The sequence below is a fragment of the Echinops telfairi genome, unplaced genomic scaffold, assembly GCF_000313985.2.
Source record: "Echinops telfairi isolate 266 unplaced genomic scaffold, ASM31398v2 ScPeMD7_4;HRSCAF=17, whole genome shotgun sequence".
In the NCBI taxonomy this organism is placed as follows: Eukaryota; Metazoa; Chordata; class Mammalia; order Afrosoricida; family Tenrecidae; genus Echinops; species Echinops telfairi.
The window spans coordinates 2,741,780-2,769,390 of NW_022103900.1; the positions used below are offsets into that span (position 1 = coordinate 2,741,780).

A 27,611-nucleotide genomic window follows, 5' to 3' on the forward strand; every position below is an offset into this window, starting at 1 on the left:
AACACACAGCTAGTTCTTCTTTTCTAGTGATTTTTATAAACAGATTTTGAAATGATAATAAAATATTATGATAATCCCATGAATTTTTCTATACAGTGTGGTCCTGTAGAAATTGAACTTCTGATCCACACACATAGCTCCTATAGATAATTTGGGACGTTTACCAGCTGACATACAAAATTCACCTTGGCTAAGTAATAGAAAATTATGGGGTGCCAATTTATGAAAACCAAACAATCAGAAGAAGAGAACTGGCTGGAGTAGCTGGAATGAATTGTTGCAGATCTAAGAGGAAATTTAGAAACAATTTAATCCAAAGGCATTTCCTAGATACGGAGGATAAGGTAGAGAGCCAGCAAGACTTGACTAGCCCCGATGGCCGAGCCCGAACTAGAATTGGCTCTGGTAGCCAGTTCAATTACTCCTCATGCTATATAATGACCATAGCCAAGACATTCTACTACTATTTATAAACTCCTTTCTTACCAGGTCTTTGTTAGGATTATTAACAAAAACAAAACAATACTGTTTAAATTCTGATTTCTAATCTTCCCTCCTAATTCACGTTCTGGTCACTAAAGAGGTGGTAAAACTTTAGAAGAATAAAGGTTGGGGATCAAGGAGAGGGCCCTTACAGTAGATCATAGTGCTGGCTTCTGAACCTAAAACAGGTTGATTTCAATACTAATCCTTAGAAGCGGGTCACCTACCTTTCAGACTCATAGACAAAGTTGTCCCAACAAGATTTAGCGCTCAAGATGTGGAGCTGATTCAGTGATAACATGGGGGCTCCTGTGAGCACTTTCCTTCACTGGCTACAGCAACCATGACGTCAATTCCTCTCAGGGGAGGTTTCTCACTTTCAGAGGACTCACATTTCCTAGTCACCTTAATCAGCGAAAATAATAGGCAGCTCTCCATTTATTCTTTAAAATAAATATGTTTTAGATGGAAAGAAAATAAGATATCAAAGCACAAGTTAACTCGGGAATTTTTTACACTGAGATTAAATACCAGTTTGCATGGGGAAATGGACAGGATATTCTGTATTGTGTATTTGCGGCATAGATATTTACAGTTTCTGAGGTGGCTGATCACAACAGGGGCTTGAAGGAGGATTTAAAAAAAACCACTTAGACACTTTAGAAAGAGATGGCAAAATCCAAACTGCAAGGAGTAAATCAAAATAAAAAGTTAATGCAGATTTGTTTTTTATTTATAGATCGCTACCACGTGAATTATAAAGAAGAAAATGGGCGTTAGGGTGGAACTTGGGTAGATGTATGCATGCTAAGGTGAAGAAGAGACAATGTTCCTACACATTATGGTTAGTTTAACAGAGAATTGCGACCATTTAAAATATGCAGAACTACTCTGTGCTTTAGAAATAGCTGCAACAGTGTAGTAAATTGAAAAGAATTCAAAAGGATAACTAATATGAAATATATAACTGCATATAAGAATTCGGAAAAGGCTGCATTTTGTAAAGTCAGTCAGCTGTATTAAAAATGACACAAATGCCAAACAAGAAGCATGTTATATAAAAAGGGCATTGCAAGATATGCTTGCGGCATTACATCCACACAGTTTCTTTTAATTATCATTGAGAGAGAAGCATGCACATACTCGTAGGATCTACTTAGCGGCGGCCCCAATCTACAAAGGCTGTGTCTCCCACGTCAGGAACTAAGCAGGAATCCGAGTGGCTGCTTCCTCCTCGGCGTCGGCTCGGTTTGCGTTAATTTCCGCGAGCGTGCGGCCAAACCGGGCCCACTCATCGTTGCGGGGGACAGCAATCTGCTGTTAGAAGAAAGATATTGTGTTTGGTCCGCTGAAATAAAAGATCATCTTACCCATTATCATTCAGTTTGCTTTCACACAGTTGTTTAACCCCCCCACACCTCGCCAATTAAAAAGTATTAAATGGCCTGATGACCTTTCCATCATTAGGAGGCTACAACACTGACGTACATTTTGAACCAAAGGATGGGGTTTGTGAAGTGTGTTGTGCCAGCCTCAGGAATGACTGCAACGGTGAGCATCCGCGCGGGGAGGATAAGCACAGTGCTTTGTCAATAAACTCCTGGCTATGGCAGCTCATGCAGTTTGCTGGCGGGGAGGAATTCCTTCATCTGTGTTCACTTCAGTCTTAACACCATTCCTACCTACGTAGCTTTTGAAGTGTGATTCCCAAGAGCTGGTTTATTTTAAGTAGTTATTTGTATGTGGGGCATAAGATAACCTTTATTAATATCTCAATCGTGCCATCAGATTTGACGCCAATCCTACTTCTTCAGTGTTGCACCAACAGAACAGGGTAAGAGGTTTGTGATACGTTTCCTCCCTGAAGCAGTTCACGGACCATGACTGTTTGGTAATTGTCGTTATGATACTGTGGGAGTCTGTCAAGGCCAGATTAGAGGACAGGACAATCAGTGGGGCAAAAAGGGGCACCTGCTTCTAAGCCAACAGGTTCTAACCTGATAGAACATCTAGCACTCAACTCTTTATACAGAATGACTGAAACGTAACAGAAAGTTAAAAATGCAGTTCCTCAGTTAAACTAGCCACATTTTAAGGGATCTCTAAGGTTAGTGGTTAGGAACCCTGGTGGTGAGGTGGTTACATGCTGGGTTGCTAACTGCCAAGGTCAGCAGTTAGAAACTACCAGCCGTTCCTCAGGAGAAAGATGAGACTTTCTTCTCCCATAAAGTTAAGTCTCGAAAACCACAGAGGCAGTTCTACCCTGCCCTATAGGGTCCTAATGAGTTGGAACCGACTCTATGCTAGTGAGGGTTTTTTGATGGTTAGTGGCTATAAGAGTGGATAGTGTCTCTATAGGACATTTCCATCATCATGGACAGTGATGTTGTAAGCAATTTAATTCATCTCTCTGCAAACCCAGTTGCTGGAGACATTGGGGTGGGCAGGAATCATGAGACACAGAAAAATGAAGGTGCTGGCCAGCCCCCCATTGGAGGAGCTCATCCCAGGCATTGAGTAGGGGCAGGCAGGGCACTAAAGGAAAGCAGAAGCAGCGGCTCAGGGTGAATTTGATTCGCCATGGTTGTGCAGTATGGTTCAAGGCTCACACTCGGCTAGAGCCATCGGATGACTCTCAGAAGACATTGCTTCTGGTTTCTATGACCTTGCCCAAGCAAATCTATGGACACGGAAAAACAACATCTGGTCTCAATATCAATTACATGAGGTTCAATTATAACTACGAATTTCTTTTTCCACCCAAACATTTTCCAATTTCTAGACAATGGGCTTCTAAAAACAGGCTACTTTCAACTTATCAGGCTACCCTCAAAATCCATTGCGCAAGGACACAGAACATCTGCAGGGTTGTCTGCGGTGGAGAGTACGTACGTACGTTTATTTTACAACCACATGGTTTCTACAAATGCATGAGCCTCAGAGCCTAGGCTTAGTCACAAAGATTCCTCCACTGCGATGCTGTGAAAGCTAAATGGATGTGTCAAAATTATAGGCAGCAGGTTCCATACCTCTCCCACATCGTATATAACAATCTGTCCTTCAGAATCGCCCACGGCAATCTCCCTTCCCGAATGGGTCCATCTTACACGATTCAGAGCAGGATTGCCCTCGACAGAAATGCTGGCAGTTGGCACCTAAAGTCATTGAAAATGCAGTGCAGTGTTAAAAGTTTCATCAAGATTTCTATAAACATGTAAAACAGTAATTCTTCTTTCTTCCAATCTGGCTATATTTTTAAAAACGAAGATGAAAATAGGCAGATAAAGAATTTCCCCAACTTTCTTCATGTTCAATGATACATTATGGATGGCATTATAGTCAATCCCTGAAAAATGGTTTGGCAAATAACTTAAGTCCTTACATAGGAAATTCTCACCTGACCAGACACATTATTTTGGGAGAACTGTTCTTTAATAAAATACTCTTTGTTGTTTTAAATTCTTTAAGAAGTCAGGCATTTGAAAAAATACAGCTAATGATTCATTAGAAACAAAAACAAAAACATGAAGCAACCCTAAAACAATGCAAAAGCCTCCATAAACAAGTTATAGTTCAGCTTTAGAGGACTGGAATTACTGTGGTAGCTTGCATTTCTGTTGGGTCAATTCCATTCCTAGAAACAGTTCCGAGAGAAGGTGCAACACGGACCTTTCCAGAGGCTCTGGTTCCAGAACTGATGGAGGGAGGCAGGCCACAGGTCCCTCCCACACAATGGCACCAGGCCCTTCTAGTCCACTTGCCCTCTCCTACACTGGAGAGACAGTGACATGCAGAGAGGCACTCACTATTAGATTTTCACTAAATACTACAATAAAAATTCTTAAGAAAAAACAAAACTTAAAACACTTGAAACCAGATGAAAAATAATCCTTCTAAAAGAGAACGTGGTTTTTACACCGAAGGATAAGACTTTGAGGAGTTTGCGGAGGCCAAGGATGGGGGTGGGAACAGGGAGAGGGGAGGGATAGGGAAATGGAGAGGGAGGGAGGGAGGAAGGAAGAGAAGAAAGAATCACTTTCATGGGGCTTAATAGGCTATTATTACCAACTTCATTTGTTGAGCTGGGCTGTGTAACTATATACAATATGCTTCTTTAAAACAAAATAACCCAAAAAGCAAAATAGAAGAAAACACAGTGAAGACTTACAGTCAAAATAGAAAAATCCCTCTGACCTAAATCTTCTTATACATAAAATTGTATTTAGATATATTATTTGACTGTGAGAGGAAAGCTCCACATTAAATTGTGGCCATAAATCTACAAGGTCAAAACCCGCAACAAGAAAGTAACCTTCTCAGTAATTGGAAAACATATAATCACATCCAAGTATTTAGCTACTGGCAGCAGTGTTTGAACGTGTTTCCCCAACAACTAAACACAACGCTCATGTTCTTAAATTTCCAATATATTATTCTTCATTGCCCTATATAAATTTCCGATATATTATTCTTCATTGCCCTATATACCAGCGGAGAAGATGTGAGACGAGGAGGAAGAGTGGGTTTGGGGACCAGACACTGAGAAACGTTCTCCTTGTTGACAGAGCTACTAGCATGAAGTCTGCTGCCACAAAGCCATTTAAGTTCTAAGGGCATTTTAAGTCTCCCTTAGCTGATAGAAATACACATGGCTAAATAGAATTAGTTAAACTTTACCGCTAATAAGTGATTTTAGTACTACAAATTGGATATCTAGCGGCTTTTTATATTCATTTTATATGAACAGTAACACTGTTTTCAATCCTGCATGGAAAAAAAAGTCATCAAAAAACATTTTTGCTTCAATCACACATGTCAGGCTTAGACTAATGCTTATAGATAATACACAATTCTATCAAGGCTAAGAGATAATTTAGAAATCCAGAATTAAGGTTAACATACTTCAACAGTCTGAAAGTACCTGCTTTCTAGCCTGTGACAGAAAAATCTCCCTGTTGCCTTATAAATGAGACTTCTCAGGACATTAGAGCCATGATGGTGCTGTTCAGTGCTGTTCAGAAGGAAAAGGAAATGCCCCGGGAAATGCTCTGGGTCACATTATTTCTGCCTTCAGTTCTGCACAGCATGCTGTTTATTATTTAGGGTACAAAGCTTATTTAGCTTCTTTGTGATGAAGCCACAATCACTGAGCCCTTTTACATTCCTTGGGATAAAAGGAATTTCACAAATTATTCAATAAATCTCCAATTTTCTGTTTTTCAGCGCAATTTTGGTTATTTTCCTGCTCACCTCTGTGTCATTATTGAGATTCCACAAGTCCAGTCTCCCCATGCCGTCCACACAGGCAAACAGGGCTGGGTGGGTGGGTGACCACATCACATCATAAACATAGTCTGAATTATCTTCAAACGAGTACAAAGGCTTGTTATTCTGAAAGGGAAAAGTTGATTCTTAGCACAGTCAAAATCTGACAGACATTCAACAGGCATGAAAACATTTTATGATATTTAACTCAGCCTAGAAAAAGTTCCTATAATTTGTTCCACTAGAGTATTACTTGTTATGAATTATGGATTACGGAGGAAACTACTGAACTGCTTTTTTTTTTTCCTTTTAAACTTGCCGTACTGTTTTTAAAAAAGGAATAGATTGTGTTTTCAAAGCAATTGCCAGTGGCACTGCATGTTTTGACTTGTCCCTAAATCGTCCCATAAAACTAGGCAACATGGACAACAATACTAGGAGACAAGGTGTTCTCAAAACCCTCCAAGTACAAAAGCCCCAAAATGCAAACTTACTTCAATCGAGCCAGTGCCAACAATGCCACTGAGAGGGAACACCTTCAAATCATGACAAGTTCTCAACATCATTAGGCATCAAAGAAATGTAAATCAAACCATAATATCACTTAGACCTCTCCTTACTGTGTGCCCACTCGTTTCCCCCTGCATTCGAGAGGGCTCCAACTTGCTCCTCTGATTTTCTGGTGAGAGTGGTTGTGCGTTGGGCTGCTGACCACAAGGTCAGCAGTCTGAAACCACCAGCCACTCCACGGGAGGAAGAAGAGGCTCTTTACGCTCATGAAGAGTCAAAGTCTCGGAAACCCGCAGGGCCAGTTCTACCTGGTCCTGCAGGGTTGCTATGAGGGACAATCAACTCCCTGGCAGTAAGTTGTGTTTTGCTGGTTTGTTTGTTTTTTAGTTTCTCAGAGAATAACTTTTTGTGGGAGCAGAAAGCCTCTTGTGTCTTCAGAGAATGACCCATCCCACCTCATAAACACCAAACCATATCCCCTGCTGGGACTACTGGGAGTTAAAGTAACCCTAAAGGACATAGTAGAGCCATTCCCAGAGGGTTTCCAAGGCGGAAAATTCTTCCAGAAGCAAACCGCCACTTCTTTCTCCCACTAGAGCCAAGCTCTTTAATCCCAGCACAGCCAGGGGTCTTTGTCCCTAATGCATCGTTCCTAAAACAGCATTAACACACAGGGTCCACAGACACAGTTGAAAACTACAGCGCTTGCTGCTGAGTGTCATTCCCAGGAAAGGGGCTGAGCACCTTGTGGGGCCCTGCATGCTGCATCTTTAACAATTTGCTGACAAACAGATGATGAATAATTCCCCCTGCTCCTTTTTGGGTAAAAGCAAGATTCCTCTCCTCTTCTAATTTCCTTCTTTAGCCAGAATAGTGACGTAAGTCTTTCCTAAAAAGGAAATTTTCTGGAAAAAAAAAAAAGGAAATTTTCTGAAAGGGCATGCTTGTACTTCTCTTTACTGCACAATATTTGAGTCCATTAATCAGCCTTTGATGTGCTGTTCTGGAGATCTCTGATGACCAATGGCAGAATTTCAGGATTGGTTACTGGGGAACCTCCGTATTACACTCCATGTTTGTGAAATTTCTGGTACAGCTTAATTGGCAACCCATCCCAAGGTGCCTCAGCCTGGAGATCCGCTCCCAAGAGCCATCGTCTGGTCGGCTTGAACTGTCCACTTTGCAGACAGCAGTCCAACACTTGACCAACTGCATCATCAGGGCTCCTTCGGGGCCAACTCAGAGCGCCCCAGTAAGACAGCCGAACTGCTCATAAGGTCTCCTAGCCTACCATCTTTATGGGAGCACATGGCTAGGTCTTTTCTCCTGTGAAATCACTGGGTGGACTTGAACTGCCAAGCTTTCAGTTAGCAGCTGGTCACCTATGACTGCACCGCCAGGGTTCCTTTGTACTGACTCAACAACTCACTGCCACGGAGTCAGTTCGGACTTACAGTGATGCTACAGGATAGCGCAGACTTGTCCCTCTGGGTTTCCCAACCTGTAAATATTTATGGGAGTAGAAAGCCTCATTGTTCTCCCTTGGTGCCATGGGTGGTTTTAAACTGCTGACCTTGCCATTAGCAGCCCAGCTCGGAACCCTCACACATCGCTGGGTGGGAACAGAAACTGGTAGAGCTGCTCTGGAAAATAGTTTGGCAATTCCTCAAAATTGTTCTCTCAGGTAAAGACCCAAGAGAAATGACATCATAGGTTCATACAAAATACGCACATGAACGCATTCATAATAGTCAAAAAAGTGTAAACAACTCAAATGGCCATCAATTGAGAAATGGATAAATAAATAAAAGGTGGTATAAGGACATGCTGAAACACGACTGAACAAAGACACAAAGTTTGGACATGCATACAACATAGATGAACTGTGAAAACACACCCAGTAAAAGAAGCTGGTCACATACTATCTGATTCCATGAAATGACCACGAGTGGCTGGCCATCTTGGGCAAGTCCAGAGCCTGGAGGCACACTGGGGGTTCCAGGAGCTGGGAGAAGGCAGGAATGATGAGGAAGTGCTCAGGGGTACGGTGCTTTTTTTTGAGAGTTGAAAATGTTAAAAAATGATATTGTGGTTGTAGCTGTGCAAGATGCTAACATCCATTAGATCACACATTTTAAATGGGTAAATATTATGGTCTGAATTGTATTTCTTTTAAGGCTGTTATTAAAAGAAGAAAGGATGAAAGAGCTAAAGAAAATTAAAAAAAAAAAAGAAGAAAGATTAGCAAAGACACACTGACCAGCAGCCCTAAACAAAGCCAGTGCAACGTTCCGGGACAGTAAAACTGTCATTCAAGAGAATGCTCTTCAAATAAAAGACAGCTTGAAATTACATATTGAAAGGATATTCTATGTATGTAGGAAAATTGACCCATTTAGGACAAAAAACCCCTTTGAACACTCGGGTAAAAAGACCAAGTCACAGGCTATGAAAACAAAGACCGGCACCGACTTTGTGATATCAGTGCCGTTTCCTCGGAACACAATAGTTAACACCGACTCAGAAGCAGGAACATGTAAGTCACCGACGTTATGTAAGACCAGACTGACCTGCATAAGCAGGTTCGACTGCTGTGAACACGGGAATTCTGTGTCCATGAGTACCTCTTGAGACATCTACTACAGAACGTGGCTCAGATGACGGTAAAAAAAAAACCCCAAACGTGAGAAGGCATGAACATATGGACTAGTGTGGGCACTCTTGCATGTTAGCTACTACGCAAAGAATTAGAGTATTAAAATCATTTGGAACCCCTGCATGTGTTAATGGACCCAGGCAGGATCATCAGTGGCTGGTAGGAACACACAAAAACACAGCAGCCAGAGCAACCAGCTGTTAGAAGAGAAAGACGGGAATGCGAAGGTAATAAAATTTCCCAGGAACGATTTGAAGCCTCCTTGTATACATATCCCGATGGAAGCAGAGACGACCACCTAGGAAGTGGTTGACTGAAGCTGCGTCTAACTCAAGGTTTTATGCCTAAGTAGGACTTGACAAGGAACACAGGCAGTAGAGGGACACTGCAGGAGACACCCCAGACACACAAAATCCACATCATGAGAAGCTCTGCAGGCCAACCAGCCTTATCGTTCCTCCAACACAACAAAGTAAGAAAAAAGAAGGGGAGAAGAAAAAAGTTTTTTTTCAGATGATAGTAAATGATCAATACCACGATAATCTTAACATTAAAAGGGTTTGCTTTAATGTTTTAAAAAACATGAAATGAAACTTAACAGCAAACTGAAAACTAAAATGACGAGTTTTTCCCTCCTATGGAGTTCTGGTGGCTGTGGGAAATGCGCTGGGCTGCTCCCTGCATGCTCGGGGTTCAAAGCCACTTGTCACGCAGAGAGGGAGAGAGACAGCTTTCTCCGGCTGGGAAGGCTGATAGTCTTGATAGGGGCATACGAGGTGGAATCAACTCAATGACATTGGTTGGTTTTGTTTTCAGATCCCAACTTACCTATACCTTCCCCCTCCTCCCGCCCCGGCAAGTAGGTCCTGGGGGAAGCCAATGATTTGCACTTGGGTATCAACCTTAGAGGTTGGGGTTCAACCTCCCCCCAATGGTCCTGCAAAAGAAAGGCGTGTCGATCTGTTTCCACAAAAATCAGAGCCAAGGTGACCTGCAGTGGAGCACATCTACTCTCTAATAGGTGGGTTGCTGTGAGCTGCAACTGGTTTTCTCCCTGGCAACTCCACTGGTGCTGTGGCTGCGGCTTCACCAGCACCCACCGCCCGCTTTCACAGTAGGACAGTCGCAGGCGCACCCCTTCAGGTGCACTCCATGATAGTCAGGTATGGCTCCACACGTGATGCTGACGCACATTACCGGCTCCGGACCATTGTGCTAAGATCTGGGGCTCCTGAGCTAGATGCAGGAGCACCCCATTTTCAAGTGATAGTTCACCTATTCAAAGAGCGGCTTTCCAAGCAATCACAGAAGCAGGATAGACTCTAATTAAAGGGTTTCGTTAAAAATAAAAATACTGCAAAATGCCATTGCCTTCCTTAAATTTTACAAGTAGTTATAGACAATGACCAGGGTTGGAAAAGTGGCCTCACCTTTCTAAGGCTCTGTTTTGGAATGTAAGCAGTTTGGTGGCAGAGTGAGCTACACAATGAACTGCTGTCACAAGGTCAGCCGTTTGAACCCACCAGCTCCTCCGAGGGAGCAAGAGAAGGCTGTCTGCTCCTTAAAGACTTACAGTCTTGGAAACCCAAAGGGGGACTTCTATTGTGTCCTAAAGGGTCGCTGTGAGATGCAATGGACTTGACGGCAGTGAGTTTGGGCTGGCTCTTTCCTTACTACTAGAACAAGGTTTTGTACCAGTGGTTTTGACCCTTGACTGTAATCCTCTGGGGAACTCAAAATTATGTTGTTGTCTGAGTCCCCCTACTCAGAGATTCAGACTTAGTTCAGCTAAGGGGCCAGGTGAGCATTGAGAGTTTTACAAATTGCCCAGGTGATTCTAATGTGGGGCCACGTCTGAAAACCACAAAAATAGAACTCTTCTAATGATCACTGCAGCTCTAAACTACTTCCATGTAAAAGCTTCTCAAAATATATTTGCAAAAAGGATGCGGAAGAAAACAAAGATCTAAGTTTCTTTTGAATGAAGGCCAGCATCTGAATTAGAGAAGATGCCTCATGCTTTCAGAATAAACACAGTACGACGACCAAGAGAGGCCGTGGTTTTCTAGGGAGTCCCAGATTAGTTACAAAGAGTCACTGTAGTGCATACATGAAGAAAACGATGACATACTCCATCACTGTAAAGTTATGTCGCTAGGCTGGATGAGAACAGAGACAGAGGTCTTAAAACAACAACCCACAAGGTCCGACACCCTGTTGTAGGGTGTCCTCAAATACTACTGGCCCCGTGCGCCAGCAGCACTGCCCTCTAGGGTTTCCTGGGCTGCAATCATTAGGGAAGGAGCTCACTAGGTCTTTGTCCCTTGGAGAGAGGCGGGGAGGCATCAGCCTTCCAGGTCGCAGCTCAGTGATAACCACTGCACTGCCAGCGGTCCTCTGACCTTCCCATGAGCACCTGATGGAAGACATTCACTTCTGGAGAAGAAATGTGCCCATTAGAAGTAACAGTAATGTAAAGCGGCAATGTCATAAGGAAAATGAGGGCAGTAACTATTCAAGCACTGTCCAGGCAAGAGGGCGTCTCCGGCAGGGGAGCTTGAGAATTACCACCCCACAGCAAGGCTATCTCTATAGGAAGATGAAGGAATCAAGCTATCTTAGCTTGATGCCATTAAATATTCAAATTCTGAAACTTCTTTTGTTCCAAATCCTTGCTCACCAAGCAACTTCCTGATTATAATTTGGCTTCCCATGTAGGTTGTCTATAGGAAACAATGAGCTGGTCAGGCTAACGTGAGTATGCCGCTATGCTTCTCATCGTTAGCTAAGGAAAATAATAATAATAATGAACAAGGAGTAATTTATAATAAGAATGGTGAACTGTAGAAGAATATTAAGCTAATTTACCAGGTCTACTCCAAATCAAGTTCCTATAGAACCCTTAGGTTACCTTGAAGCACTTTCACTCACCTAAGCTCCTTAGCAAGGAGGCCTGCCTGAGGGTTTCTGTGCTCCGTATGAAAAATTTTCATACTTAGTATTTGAGAAAATAAGATTCCTCCACATATAGTAGACACAATGTCGTGGTTGACTACACTTCACCAACATGGAAAAGTACCCAGGAGCCTGCGGCAGAGTGGTTAGAGAGCTCGGCTGCTGAGCATCAGGTTCACACACACCAGCTGCTCTGAGTGAGAAAGCTGCGGCAGTCTCTATAGCCTTGCAAATCCAACGAGTCAGTTCTACTCTGTATTATGTAAGGGTCACTATGCGTTGGAATGGACACGGTGGCACTGTTTTTTTAGGGTGGTGGGGGGGGGGTTGCTTATATTCTGTACTAAAAGTAGCTTCGCTCAAAAAAGGTAAAGAAAACAGTGTGAAGAACCACAGAAGTAACTCTGCGAGCGTGTTATCAGTTCCCGAGTAGGTAAAGAGTAGAGTCTGGCAGATGACTTTGAGCTAATTTTGAGGCAGTGCTAAACTGAGCTTTCAAGGAATTGCTAGAGGACCCACAGAAAGGAACAGAAGGAATCTTGTTTTGTGTTTTGGGCAGAGCCAGAGCTTAAATGACACAAAGGTACAGCAACATCTACTGGGTGATGCTTCCAGGTTATCAGGGGTTGACTCCCAAAGTCAGAAATCACTGTAGAGGCAAACAAGCACAGTTTAAAGCCTGCTAACTCTTCTAAGTCTATTAGAGCCATGAATGTGGAGACCCAGGTGAAAGCAGCTTAAAGCAGAACTGTTTCGAGAGAGGCTGTTGCTGGGGTAGTGAGCCCTGCACTGGAGAGGGGGGAAGGTAGGAATAACAGAGCAGCACAAGTACCCAGGGAGTGAGTGCAGATCCAAGAACCAAACAAAGGCACTGCAGTCACAGTATGGCCAGGAGAAAAACAGTTACTCAGGAGGGTGCTACCGGGCTACTTTTCACAATGTACACCATTTGTGTAGAGAAAAGTTAGGATACAAGGTAATTCTTCCCAGTAAGTTTTAGAGCGTCCTGGAGCATGGATGAAAATATACTGCTCTATGTATCCAAAACAAACCCTTTGGCCATTAACGTGGCGGGGGAGGGGGAGGGTGTTCATGTGTGTGGAGAAGGGGAGGCAAGAGTCATGGCTGAATGAGTACATGAGTTTTAAGAGGCACAAAGAAGGGAGGAAAGTAGAGCTCAGGTAGCCAAGAGAAACATATGCCTTCCTGACACTCATTCAGAGGACGGTTCTGTGTTAAAATACAGCAGAATACAGGTACAAAATAGCCAACCAGAGATCAATGAGCCATGCAGTGCCACAGCGGCAGGCATCAGTCAGTCTGCTCGCGTAGGGAAGTCCTGCTCTTGTTCAGGCAGGCTGAAATGTGAGGCAGCCTCGTACATGGAGCCAACGGAAGGCTGGCAGCTAAAGCCCTGCAATACCAAAAAAAAAAAAAATCCCCCCAAACCTACAAACAGACCTAATCATTCTTTTCAGTTACGAAAAAACAAGCAGGCTAACCACCTACCAAATATGCAGTGTCTTCTGTGTCTATATATACAGGACTACTAAAGGACATCCAGAAATCCAGCAACTTACAGCCTGCCTGCAGCCTACTGAAAACCAGCTGGCTTGTTCGTCCTTCCACAGGCCTGGGCTTTGTTTTGAAGGTATGGGCTGCATTCTGCATTTCCTTACTAGAGTGTGAGACGCTCCTCCCTCCGCCTCCTCTCCTGTTTTAGTCTCATTAAAAAAACCACACACAAAATTCAAGAACAATCCCAAAAAGAAACCAACTGATTTATTACATGCATTCTGGCTCTGTCTGATCCCCGCGGAAAGGAAAAGGAGGAAGTGAACAATTGTTAAGTGCCTGCGACATGTTGGACACCGTCTTAAGTACTTTTAGAATACGGCTCCTTCACTAGTCTTCGGGTAAGTACTACTTCTGGGTCTGCTAATACCAAACTGAAAGCATCCCATTTTCAAAAGGCAAGTTTTGACTCATTTGATTACACTGAAAGGCAACACCCAGAAACACACGAGTGAAAAGTGCGTTCTTCCCAGATGTCTGAGGCCAACCCTTACTAAGTCTACACCAGTGTGGAGCATCTCCTACGAGCACTAGGAATTCTTAAAGAAATGAAAGAGCCACGCCTCTCATTCAGGGTAAGATGGAGGAAAACATGGGGAGAGGGAAAGTTTAAAACTGAAACAGTACCTGATAGACAACATGCAGTTTCACTAGCAACAGTGCAACAAACAGTAAGCTCAAAGCACTTTAATTTAAACATGGGTAGAAGGAGACTATAAGGTTTGTAACAAGACGTATTGTTCCCTACTTGGGACTTTCTGACTGGCCAAGTTCCTGCTGGTCTTTAGTCTAAAGATGATAAGCAGAGAAACACAGAAATGCAACTGAAATCCTCATCACCATGTTGCACTGATCTGGGTGGGATTGCTGGAGGATCAGGAAGCACTTTACCACCTAAGTGGGCTTGTCACACAGCTGAAGCTTACTAAAGCCAAAATCAAACTACTGAAATCATCTGGTGTAGAAGACGAGTGTTAACATGAACCTATGCCTTTACACAATGCTTTCCTAACGACTGCTGTTTCTGAAGTAAACGCTTATTTGATAGGACCTTAGTGTCCGTCAGCTTTTCTCTCCCTTCCCTCCATTTCTCAGTCCTTTGAGCTACCGTAGCTCCTCATAGCTGCCTCACAGTTCTGAGCGGTGTGACGCAGGATGCTGCTGCTGTTAGGTGCCAGGGAGCTGGTCTTCACTTACAGCGACCCGACATTCAAAAGAACACAATGCTTGTCCGGTCTTGGGCCCCCGGGGGTTATCTCCCCAAGTCAGGGCAAGGAGCTCTGTGTTCAAAGCTCCCGAAGTAGTGGGAAGTCTGGTTCAGGTGGGGTTTCAGGATCTGCCAGCACACTTTTGTGGAAACTGTAACAGCCACCTGTTCACACTTATCCTGTGTAACTTTTTATCTGGCTTGATCTACCAGTAAATAACTCTAGGCTACTTGAAAGCGTTTCATCTCTCCTCTGCAGTATTAGAGCACCACCTTGTGTCAGAGACTTGAGCAAATGAACAGACATCTATATTTTGGGTACCTTAGTTGTCCACAGTTTTACTGTCCAGTCAAATGATGAAGTGACAAAAAGATGTGAGAAGTCTACTGCTCCAACAGCTGCATGACAATGGATGCCCGTGATTGGTCCTTGATGCCCCTCAAACATTTCACTGATTCCAGCTTTGCTATTTTATAAAAGTGAAAATGTTAGTGAAATCTCTGTAAGTAGATAAGTTACAAATACAAGGGTTGAGTATCACACCTTGAGATAATTCATCAAACTCCAATTCTTACGCATATTTTTTTGTTTTTTTTACCCAGATTTGGCAACACAGGCCTATCTCAGAGAGACTGCAGGTTCAGTTCCAGACCATTGCAATAAATTGAAATAAAGCAATTCACATCATTTATTTTTGCTTTCCAGTACATGTAATAAAAGTTATGCTTATACAAAAGCCATGCCTATATTATGTACTATGTTAGGTACAAATGGCATTATGAAAAAGCTGAAAGGTGATCATCATGAAAGTGTGACACAGGGGCATGAAGTGTATCTATGCTGTGGGAAAAACGATACCAACAGACTTACTCGAGGCAGAGTTTCCACGAACCTTCAGTTTGTGAAACACTCGGTGCCTGCCAAGTGCAATACAGGGGAGCACACTGAGAGGTGGTGGGCGAATGCAAAGGGATGCTACGTGTGAAAGAGACAGCTTTAAAGAGACACCTTTAAATCAAAAGCCTTGAAGTGATGGTGATCTGTATTGAGTGGAAATCTGGACAGCCAATTTTATGTAAGGAAGCAATTGATAAGGTACAGCTAGACAATTGGAAAACAGATTGAACAGCATGAGAAATATCAGTCAATTTAAAATATGGATGTGACATTACTGTACAACTAACAGGAGGATGGAAGTAATGCCCCAAGTCCCAATGCCTCAAAACGGGAAAGCAGCTGATCGTCTTCTTATTTACTCCTCTATGGATGGTATATCTGAAATTGCCAAATATTCTTTTCTACCACTAGCTTGTGCACGTGCACTCGTACACATAAACAACAACAACAACAAAAAACCCCAAACCAACACAATACACCGCAGTCTACAATACCTAAGACATATCATGAATCCAAAAGGACCTCTGGTTAAAAAAAACAAACAGTAAGTTTTAATTCTATAGGCCTGAACACAAATAATTTGTCACATATAATAAGTGGTTGTAGGGTAGATTTCCATTTAAACAGGGGGCAATTTGTTTCAATGAGATTATTCAAGGGAGAATATTCAATAATTGCAAATTCTAGTTTAGGTTTACCTGCCGTGGCGGCATGCTGTGTACACGGAGCCTTCTTCACTCCCAACCACAAAGTTGTTGACGTCTCCAACAGGGAAGGACATAGATGTCACAGCTACTGCCTTTGACTGCTTATGCACCAGCTCCATGCTATCCTACAGAGGGGCAAAATGACTCTGTTTTGTAAACTTGCCAACTTACATTTGTATAAAAATACTATCTAGTTTTAGTTAATTTGTAAATAATGCTTTTACTATCCTCCTTACATGAATCTACTTTGATGATTAAATGAAGTTTGAAAATAGAAGGTATATACAATGAACATATTATGTTAGGTTTATAAACTGCTATAACAATACTATTATATAAAACAGCTTATTAAGAACAAACTTTGTGTTGGGATATGTAAACACTGACATAATAAAAGTATTTGCTTCACAGTATCAGTTTCTGAAGTTGATCCTACCTGTGGATGGGAGAGCATGTCCAGGCTCCATGAACAAATTTTTCCATCAGTAGAGATGCTAATCAGATTGTGAGCATTCTGCGTTCCAACTACATTTACACAATATACTGGGTGCTAGAGAGACAGAAATTAAAGGTTTCAGTTATTTTACTTTCTCATACTGTGCTATCATAGGTATTATATTTCATGAGGAAACAGTTTCTAATAACTTGATGGTATTGTTCATGTCAAGTTTCCTGTGGTCCTTTGGAGTAGCAAAAAAATTCAGCTCATAAAAGATTGAGCCTTACAGTCCTTCCGTTTCTAATAAAGCAGAATTCCAAATGAAGAAAAACCAAACAATACAAAACATCACCCCTTCGTTCTGGGTTGCTAAATAAGGAAGATCTCATACATCAAAGGCAGTACATTCTGAGACGCCTCTGGTGGCCGTTGACTGGAGAAGGAATACAGACGTGTAATGGAAACAATCCTGTTTACTTACTGTGTGTGCAGCGGCCGACAGTGGAGTCCTCTGCACGGGAGTTCGCTTATTGCTGCGGTTATCCCAAAGCACAATTTGGCCTGAGTAAGTACCACCAACAACAAGGTTGGGGTGAAATTTTGCAAATGTAGCAGACATCACAGCTGACTGCAAAGGAAGAAAGATTTTTACACTTGCTGTTCAAATGGAAGAAGCTGACAAGTTATAAAAATGCTTCCTCCTTTATTTAAGGTATTAATGGTTATAACAACAATACAATAAATTCTTAAACAATTTTATTTTGCTTCAGGATTATAAAAATATATCATTAAAGAGTTTTTTGGCTAAAAAGTGAGTGTAATGATTTTTTTTAGATAGGCTGTTTAAGAAATTTTTCTTAAGAAAACTTTTGCTTCAAAGAAAGCAAAAAATTATTCTATTTGATTATGGTATTTTTTTAAAATCATTTTATTGGGAGCTCATACAACTCTTATCACAATCCATAAATCCATCCATTATGTCAAGCACATTTGTACATTTGTTGCCATCATCATTCTCAAAACATTTGCCTTGGTTGATTATAGTATTAAATAAAAAAATATTCTATTTGACTATAGTATTAAAACAAAACACAAAAACAACTGTATGCGCCGTTGACAGCAATGTATAAGCTGGTTTTGATTCAGTTTAGTGTTGTTGTTTTCCTCCCTAGAATTGTGACATTATTAACAGATTTTAACTTTACAACTAGAAAAGGTTTGCAAATTCTAACTTTGCAGTAAATCCACTTTAAAAATCTGCATCTGTTCTCTTCTTTAAACATATGTTTCTACTTAAAACTATCTAATTCCAACTCCTCAGGCCATGTATAAGTAATTCAGTGGGCCGACCGTCTAATTGTGTATTCAGCAAGTAAGTTCCTGAGAAACTCCCTGTAGAAAAGACATTTTATAAAAGATTCCTTTTATACAATCAATCACAATAACAAGGGAAAATCACAACAGCAAGGGACTTTAGGTGTGATTAAACATTATAAGAGATGTCAGGAAAGCTACAAAAGGCAGATCATGTTGAACGGAGAAGTCTTCAGTTTTCTGTCAACATCTGTTTGCAAATATGGAGTGGTTTTAGTAAATGCCAATCCAATGAAATCATTATGTTGACAAGAAAGGAAAAGGGCATTTGTCTAAACTCATTAATGAGTTCTTAAACTTGGGGAAGACTGTGAAGACCATCCTACCTGGCAGTGGAACACATATTCGGGGGTAGTTTTCTTGTATTTCATGTTCCATACCAGGGCTACACCATCAGGCTCGTGCGGAGCATCTTCATTGTTATTATAGGAAGCAACAAGTAACTCTGGATACTGGACACAAGAAGCAAGCAGAAAAGAAAGTATATACACCAGTAAGAGCTATTTTGTGTTCTTTGTTGCACAAACATTTCCATCAAATTACTCTGAAAATACAAGTATTGGAGACTTTATCCACCAGGGTATCTCACATTATGCTCATTGGGAACCTAGGGCAGCCTTATATTAACACAGTTAATTCTTTAAAATGTTTCAATATCAAAATATTTGATTAAATTTGGTTCTAAGAATTTGGTGAGCAATTGAAATGAATAACAGAGCGGTGGCTTAAATGAAATGCTGAGTTTTAAGTATGTTTCTTCCACAATATATAAAACAAAACAAATGGTAACAAATGGACTATGGTAACATTAGAACCACTATGTTGTTATTTTTAATTATATGTATTGATTTCACTACCAACAGTTCCCATGATGAAAACCGCTGGTTAATTATGAATAACAAATGAGTTAATAACATCTAATTTTGTAAGCATTTACCTGAGAGGACCAATCCAAACAACTAACAACACGATGCTTTGACCAACGCTCGTCAAAAAATTGTCGATTTAATGACAGCTTAGCACCTGCTTGAATCTCTCTACAGAAAAGATCAAATCCAAAATTAAGGGTTAAACATAACTTATATCACTCTGAAATCTTCAAAGTAATTTAATACTGTTGAAGCTATAAAGTTAACAACGAAATATTACCCTTCTTTGTCTTCCAAATCTCTCCCACTGTAGTCAAAGAAGATGTTAATCTGCTCGGAAAGAGCCCTTTCTACAATTCTTGTAGAATGGTCAAAGAAGCTTAGAAATTCCTCAGAGTGCAAAATTTGTTGCTTTTCTTCTTCAGTGAGCTCATGCGGGGGAGCTGGAAAACAAGGAGCTTGCTGCAGTCTGATTTACATTCGGTCAACCCATGGCAACCCACTAGCACGTGTGGATCAATCGAGACCACCAATGCTTTTTCAACTAGAGCCACCGCTTCAAGTTACAGCAGCTTATTTTTAACCATACATAATGCAGTCAAACTCAACAAGAGTCCACAGATATCTTAAAGTTCAGTCTTTTTCAGGTACCTTTACTGTCACTGTCTTCATCTGGCTTTAGAGTTTTCTCCTCCTCAGGTTCGGTAGGGGGTTTAGGTGCCACGACGTCATCTTCCTCCTCTTCATCTGAAATCATCAGAAGAAGGCAAACATTGTTTCTATGAAAAGAGCTGATAATTGTTCAGATATTTCAAAATGTACCACACCTTACAACATTAAGCGTGAAAGTAAATCACTCATCAGACAGAGAAAGTATAAATAATGCAAATTGGTACTAGCCACTTTTAAAGAGAGAGTGAAGCAGAAGCACTTGGTTAAATTTTTATACATACCTATGCATATGTATACCTTCATCAACAGGCATGCTAAATTCTGTAGTTACATAAACCGAAATAAGATATGTAAGCAATTGGGGTGAATTCCTCACAGAAACCCCTGAAAGCTTGCAAGCACTTATCACTCAGGGCAGAACAACACTGCTACTCCAGCATAGTTTTATGTAGCATGCTGACACATTAATGCTGCAGAATGAAGAAAATCAAATGTCTAAAATAGCCTCCAGAGCTGGCTGCTTCCTTGTGATCTCAAACCATCAGTGTCTAATGGGTCTTCATACAGCATAAAGATGGCTTACATTAACTCTCAGGTTGCTATTTGAACGGCAGATTTTAAAGATAATAACTACGAGACCACATTTTCTATTCTGTCATTTTAAATGCAAGTCTCATTATCTACCTCTATGATGTGGCAATAAGCACTTAACATGTTTTATTAATTAATCAAGATTTATATGGGTATAATATGCAATGTTTACACTTTTTCAATCACTAAATCTTTCCTTCTCTACCTGCCCAGGAAGGAACTTCAAATGTAAAATGTTATAAGACATACCCCACCATGCCTACCTGCTCCTTCTCTTCATCCTGAAATGGATTTTTTTTGGAAGAAAAAAAAATGTTTATTTTTATTGTCTAAACAGATGTGCCATTTGTCAATAAGGGAATGGCAGCAGGCGTCGACAGCAGAGTGCCTATCTCAAGTAATGAGCGCCTATTCACTAAGGGGACTTGTTAGTTAAGAGTTACAGTCATTTCCCTGACCCATGTTCAAAATGATCTGAAACACATCCCCAGATGACGTTCACAAAAGAATGGTCAAGGATGAGAACCAGCTGCCAAGTCATGGTCCCAGCAGCCAAGCCAGCTGACTAGACAGCAACAACCAGATGGCACTGCTGGGATTGTGTCTTTCTGTACAAGGTGGCAATGGGATGGCATAACATTCTTCCGCCTGACTGCTTCCAATCCTGTCTCTCCCCAATGTGGAGCTCCTGCAATTACCCGCACTCCAGGGGGCCCACAGACAAGCCTCCCCCCTGCAAACAAAATGCAGCTTGTAGGCCACACCAGCTGCCAAACCACACACATCGTGTAGATTTAGAGAGCCAGGAAAATCTTCTGACTCTATAGTATAAGCAATAAAAATACAACTGTACCTGTAGGAAAGAAAGCTTTAAATGACACTGTATAATGCACACAATGATACAACCTCCAACTTAATCAAAATGATAATGACGTATGCCAATCCTACATTACTTGAAATTGAGCGATTTTTACGTTCTGACAAGTTTACAGAACTAGGATAAATGGCACGAATGATTTCAATATATGCTCATACTTTTGAACCAAATGGTGAAGGTTAAAATTTTTCCTTTCAAGGGCCTCAATCAGCCACAAAGGAAAACAGTAATCACTGTCTTTTCAGCCAGCCCAACTACATTTGTCAGCCCTTTCTCCGTCAATGCAGCCAGAGCAATCAATCTGCCAAACATTCAGAATGGAAAAACAATCTGAAAATACAGGGTATAATGCACCTGCCAGTGAAAATGGCCATTTCAAGAAAAGCTAGTGATCTCAGTGACCCTGCTGAGGAGGCGGCGGTGCAAAGGGGAAAGAACACGTAAAAGAATTCTTCGTGATCGCCACTCTCTTGCACACTGACACTTCCTTACAAAGCATGCCAATTACAGCTTTTGTGCTACTTAAAAAAATGAAAGCTTTTTTGGGCAAAATAATCACAGAGAGAAACAGAAGGACAGTACTCCTTTTTAGATGAGTTCTCATATACAATGGATTATTAGTCTGAAAACAGTCTAACTGGAGGCGAGTCTATGCCACACTACGCAAACATCAGGAGATTCTGTCACGAAGCCACCTCTGGGTGTGATGTAATAAAACCATTTAATTACACTTAACTTAAAAGTTGACTTTTAAAATAAATGGAGATTTATGTCCATTGAAAATGCACTTTAGGAATATAAGGCGTTTTCTTTTATGCTAGTACTATTAAGTTAGTCTAATACATTTTATTTACTAGGAACGTTCACTGTATGCAAATCCTAAAATCAAAGATTGGGGTTTTGAATCACCCACGTAAGGTCATTCTTAAGCATTGTGGATTATAAATTATAGTCTCCTCTCCACATATTATTCTCCCTCAACTTTGTTGCATTATCCGGCTTCTAAGTACCATTTCCAATGACAGGTGTCAAATTCCTGTCATATGCGTATGGTCAGTACTTTAGTGCTAAGTGACTTCACAATCTACATATTAAACAGAAAAGATCTTGTTTAGACTCCTTTTTCCTAGTAAAATTTAAAATGCAGATGAAGCATACCAGATGGATTCATGTATCTGTCTTACTATATGGCATTTTCCATGCCCATTTGATCATATAAATTATTTTAGTTGTAGTTGCTATATCAACTACTTAAATATATGTTCTCAGGATTTTATGTTAGAATAAATATACAAACCTCCATTTCTATGGATTGAAAAACTGATTCTACAACTATAACAGGTATTTAACCCCGTTTCATACAAATTATGAAGCTAAATAAATTTTAGGGACATAAAATGATATGCAATTCTTAAACAATTATCTATATATACCAAATATTTGGCAAAAATATCACATATCAAGGATATCAGATTAGAGTATGTTCTTCAGAAACAATACAACTAATACGATAGGTATTACAGTATGATTAACATGACAAAAAATACAGTATTAAATTGTAAGGATTTTCTAAGCTAGTCCATACTACATGATAAACTATAATATATTTATAACTGGAAAAGAGTGCAACAGAGCAGGAAGACTGGAAATGGGACTGCCATGGCACATCAATTTATTGATGAATATTCATAACAATATGCTAAGTGGTTAACTCCATGCTTTCACTGACAGGGAAGCTAAGGTTATAAACTGAGCAGTAAAGAGTGCAGAAAAGTAGAAGCGACTTTTAAAATGACAAATCTCTTGTCAATGACTGCTAAAACTAGGGTTAATGAACCACTGAGTTTTTACTTTGAGTTAACATCAAAAGTGTGATGTACTCTGGTGAGCTGGAAATGAACCTGCTCTTGGAAATAACACCGAAGACTGAAATCCCAGTTGTCGGAAGAATCTGTTACAACGGCGTAGGTTAATCAAAGTTAAATCATCTGTGAAATGGGTGGCTTTTGTTAAGTGAAAGGAAGGAGTCTTCAGGGCAAGTTTTCTGTCTTTGTCATATTACACTAAAACATTTAAGATTCATTAAAGCTAAGCAAAAGCTACAAAAGCACATTCAGAATTACTTCAAGATATTATAAAAGCCACTGGAAAGGTTTTATATGCAAGAACCTAGACATTCTTATTAAACAAACATTAATACTGATCCCTATGAATCTATCACATATGATGAAGTCAATTCTCAATAACAAATGTCAATATTAGTGTATTAATATTGTTCAGGGACATTTACTGTCTATCATCTCAAATGTAGTTTTCATGATACAGGGATGTAACCAATATCCAATGAAGAAATCCTAATAAAGCCATTTGATTATTCATGGCACAAAGGAAGCTGCCACTGAATTCTAAAAATCAAGATACCTGTCTGTGACATATAAAAAATGACTTGATTTACAAGAATTCAATGTATGAATAACCTCACAAACATCTTTCATAAAATGAGAATTTGACAGGGAAATGCTTCAATTATTAGTTTAAAAATACAGGCTAGATATGAACATTTTTTCCTTGATATTATAAATATATATTTTTTCTTTTCTAGATCAATATTTTGAATCACTTCATATAAATCTACTTGCCCATGATTTTCCATCTTCTTATACTTTGTTCTTTAAGATCAAATGTGTATTTAAGAAAAAGTGACATTAGGACAAAGTTTTATGGATCTATCAGTGAAAAATTTTTTTTTTAAAACAAAGGCTACTTGGATTTCCTTAATCATGTGGCTCTTCAAGATGCAAGGCTACTTGGATTTCCTTAATCATGTGGCTCTTCAAGAAGGGAAAATATATAGCTGACTTGTTAATCAGGAAATATTCTGAATACAGATAGAATGCTGATTTGGGGGAGAAATTTTAAAAGAGTAATTTATTATACCATTTAATTGACTTGCACCCAGATTCTTTTCCTTCATGCAGTTTTTTAAAAAAACCCAAGTAACTTATACTTTATCTGGGCAATACTAGCATCATTTAGTGAGCTACTTCTAGTGATGATTTCTTACCAAATACTGTTTTTCTGAGGCCATAGTTTCAGATAGGCTGACTATGACTTGGAAGTAAAAAATAAGGACAACGGTTTCAATTGTCAATGATATTTATATTCTCATGGATTCTCTGAGGAGTAAAACTAATTAGTAAATGTTTTATTAATTTATTCCAGAATTTTAAAAATCCACTTTAGGTGAGGGTAATATTAACCAGAAGGCCCACACAATTCCTCTATTGGGAAGTGTGGGTTCCAGATGTTAAGATTACACAACAAAGGATTATGAGTTCTTCACACATAAGAATCCTCTACATATTAGAAATGCTCATCAACATTAAAGATACCAATAGGCATGTACTTGAGGGAAAATATCTGACTACCAAACCAATAAAAACAATCATTCTAAAAACTCAACATTGATGAGACGTGAAATGTTATGAAAACAGTACTTCACTGGAAATCCAGGGGCAGGTCCTAGTTGTGGCCTGACACTCATCCTGTGACCTCAGGATCATAAATTCACTTCCCTGGGTGGGCCTCAGTTTCCTCAGGCTTAAGAAACTGCTTAGATCGGATAACCTCAAGCTTTTCTTCCTCCTTTAAAAATTCTTTTTCTAAAAAGAGTAAAATTTAAAAAAAAATCATACTGAACAGGTGGATAAGAAAAAAATGTCATTTCACAAGAGTTAAAAACTTGTATAAAAGTAACCTTTCTAAGACTATATCTGTGGGCGCTGCTCCTGCCATGAGAAGCTTTTTACCTGCTGAGAGTGAAATTGACTGAGGTCACATGGTCCTAGTCAATTTCATTCACAGTAGGCGCTTTAAGACAGCAAAGCCCTCAGTTCAGAAATAGTACTACCAACTTACAGCGTCAACTTGAAAGCAAGAAGATGGCCAGAATGGGAAAAAAGGAAGAGGCAGCATAAAAACTACTGCTTTAAAAAAAATTGGTTCAGCCATTAAAAAAAAAAAAAAAAAGAGGAAGATAAGTGTTAAGTCTAAGACCAATTTTGATCTTCAATTTGGTAACTCACATTATTTCTGCACTGATGACTCCTCAGCCTACCCAAGCTTAATTTACTATCGGTTACACTCAAATTGTGATTTCGGCAATTTTGTCTCATGGTGAGTTTTGGGATCTGTTACATAATTCTGAAGTGGAAACCAACCAGGCTAAGTTTAAGAACCACTGTATTAAAGCAATGGGTAAGGAACAAGGACAGCTAAGCACAAAGTGTTTTTATTATAAAACCTTAATTTCAGAATTTTTCTCTTTCTCTCATTCTAAAACTTGTACTCTTAGGAAATTACACTTAATGTAAGAGCTATACACATTAAATAATTTTAATGATATGGGAAGGAAATGATCTCCTTTAAAACAACACAAATGCCAAAGGCTGAGGACGACTCCATGGTTGTCAGGACACGATTCCACTCCTGTCACACAGCTCACCGGTCAGGAAAAGGACAAAACTGAAGAAAGGACAGAGTACGGTGCCTTCACGAAAAGCACACGTGCTCAGTACCATTTATAGATTCAATGAATATTTTGCTAACTGGGCATGGATATGCATGGGCCTTTACAAAATTAACATCTAAGTTTCGTCTACACAGAAATGTTTAATAGATACTAGTGCTGACGAAGAGAAACCTGTTAAACATTGGACACAGTTCACTCCTTATTTTCTCCTTCTATAAGTGAAGATAATAAAATAAATTCTATTTAGCATCATGGAAGATAAAAGCCACTTAATTCATATGTTCTGAGAAAACCACACTTAAAATTATATTTTTCTGATGCAGATTAACTAATGTATAAAAAAAGCAAACAATTTTATCCTCAAGTGTTTTTCAACCTATGGGTTCAAGTAAATCCAGTGTGTCATGCTCAGCCTTTTAAGAAAATGAAAAGAACTGAATTGAAACCATGGGAAGGCCTTGTAAATGACGCGAAGGAAGGTCACTGTTTCAGAAAACTTCTCAGTTCCACACAGGTGTCTATGTTTGAATGAGGCTGCACTGGAAACGGAATGTCTTCTTGGAAGTTACGATGACAAAAGCATGACAGTCACTGTTTTAGAGGCAGCAGGGAGGGAAGGCCCACCTCGGAATCAGGCAGACCAATTGCCTCATAGGCCTGTGAAAGGTAGACAATGAAGGCTGAAGAATGGATGATTTTGAATTCTGGTGTTGGCAAGGAATAGTCTATAAGTATCATGGGCTGCCAGAAGGATACGCATGTCTGTCGTAAAACAAGTACAGTCAGGTTGCTCCTCAGCAGCTCCGATGGAGACTTCATCTCACGTACCTGGGACATGCTCCCAGGAGGCACGTGTCCCTGGGAAAGACTATCATGCGTGCTAAAGCAGAGAGGGTCAGTGGCAAAGATGCCAAGTGGCAGCCGGGTGGATGGGCACAGTGGCTGCAACAACAGCCTCGAACATAGCGATTGCTCAGGATGGCCCAGGGCCAGGGAGCGGTTTGTTCTGTCCTGCACTGGGTCACGAGCGGTCAGAACTGACTCCGCAGCACCCCAAACGTGGATATTACAGACATTTTCCTCTTTATATCCTTGCAGTATTCTAAATTTCTATGGTGTTCTGCTATAATAATTACAAAAAATTATTTTAAAAAATGAAAGTCTTCACTTACACGGAATATAATTATAGGTCTATTATAATAGGCATTACCAAAATAGCTTCAGAACACTTTTTATTTCAAACAATCCAGAATGCATTTCAAAGGTATGATGATCTAACTAAAAATACAATTTCAAAATTAGCAGGTGAAGAATAAAAGCTAATTTATTTTTTTAAAAGAGTCATTGTGATTTCATTTTGACTATTTTGCCTTCTTTCTGAGTTAACATATCTAATGATACAGCTCCAAAAAGACAATTAAAATGCTTAGCCAATTAATCCAGTATTAGTAACTTAATTATCTTAAGAAAACTATGGAGTCCTGTAGTCTTCATATTAATATTCTCCATATTGCTAGCATAATACTCTTTTCCTTCTTTGCTTCTTAAAGAGTTTATCACCAGTGGCTGTTTCCCCTCATGGAGAACAAGGATTGCACAACCGTGAAAGCTATCTTACCAACTAAAGGAGCAGGAGGAATAAAATATTACTTGAATGTGATCATGGTTATCAACAATTAAAAAACACTTGGATAAAAGTGTCACCCTGCTTTCCTCAAATGTTTCAGAGTATAAATGAACGAGAAGGCTTCAAAAAATTCGGAGAAAAATGACATAATCTTTCAACTCCATTTTCCATGAAATTTTTGAAGGTCCCTTGTCCATTTGGCAAGGTCAACTCCTTTAGGGACGAGATGAAAGTGAAAGGAAGAACCCCAGCGAATGATTTAATTTCCATTTTTAGTGAACATAAAACGGAGAGATGAGAAAAGTTGTAAAGAGTTCTAAGTTGACTTTGAGGTATAAAACAAACATGAAAATGTAACATTTTCTTTGGTAATAC

General features: G+C 40.0%; 1 protein-coding gene across 13 annotated transcripts in view; it reads right to left on the bottom strand.

Moving 5' to 3' along the window:
- Positions 1–1,194: 1,194 nt before the first annotated feature.
- Positions 1,195–27,611, bottom strand: part of DYNC1I2 (dynein cytoplasmic 1 intermediate chain 2) — a 61,307-nt gene continuing 34,890 nt past the window's right edge. For 8 of the 13 annotated variants that reach the window (XM_045298707.1, XM_045298718.1, XM_045298713.1 and 5 more), the window contains 11 exons: positions 19,590–19,685; positions 19,219–19,381; positions 19,007–19,106; positions 18,396–18,521; positions 17,177–17,323; positions 16,693–16,806; positions 16,248–16,381; positions 14,974–15,118; positions 5,734–5,874; positions 3,513–3,638; positions 1,195–1,800 (listed from right to left, as the gene is read on the bottom strand). In XM_045298707.1, coding sequence (XP_045154642.1) covers positions 1,687–1,800; positions 3,513–3,638; positions 5,734–5,874; positions 14,974–15,118; positions 16,248–16,381; positions 16,693–16,806; positions 17,177–17,323; positions 18,396–18,521; positions 19,007–19,106; positions 19,219–19,381; positions 19,590–19,685 — 1,406 coding nt within the window. In that variant the 3' untranslated portion in view covers positions 1,195–1,686. The remainder of the gene's footprint in view (positions 1,801–3,512; positions 3,639–5,733; positions 5,875–14,973; positions 15,119–16,247; positions 16,382–16,692; positions 16,807–17,176; positions 17,324–18,395; positions 18,522–19,006; positions 19,107–19,218; positions 19,382–19,589; positions 19,686–27,611) is intronic. The other 5 variants (XM_045298716.1, XM_045298711.1, XM_045298726.1 and 2 more) reach the window with 1 other exon arrangement.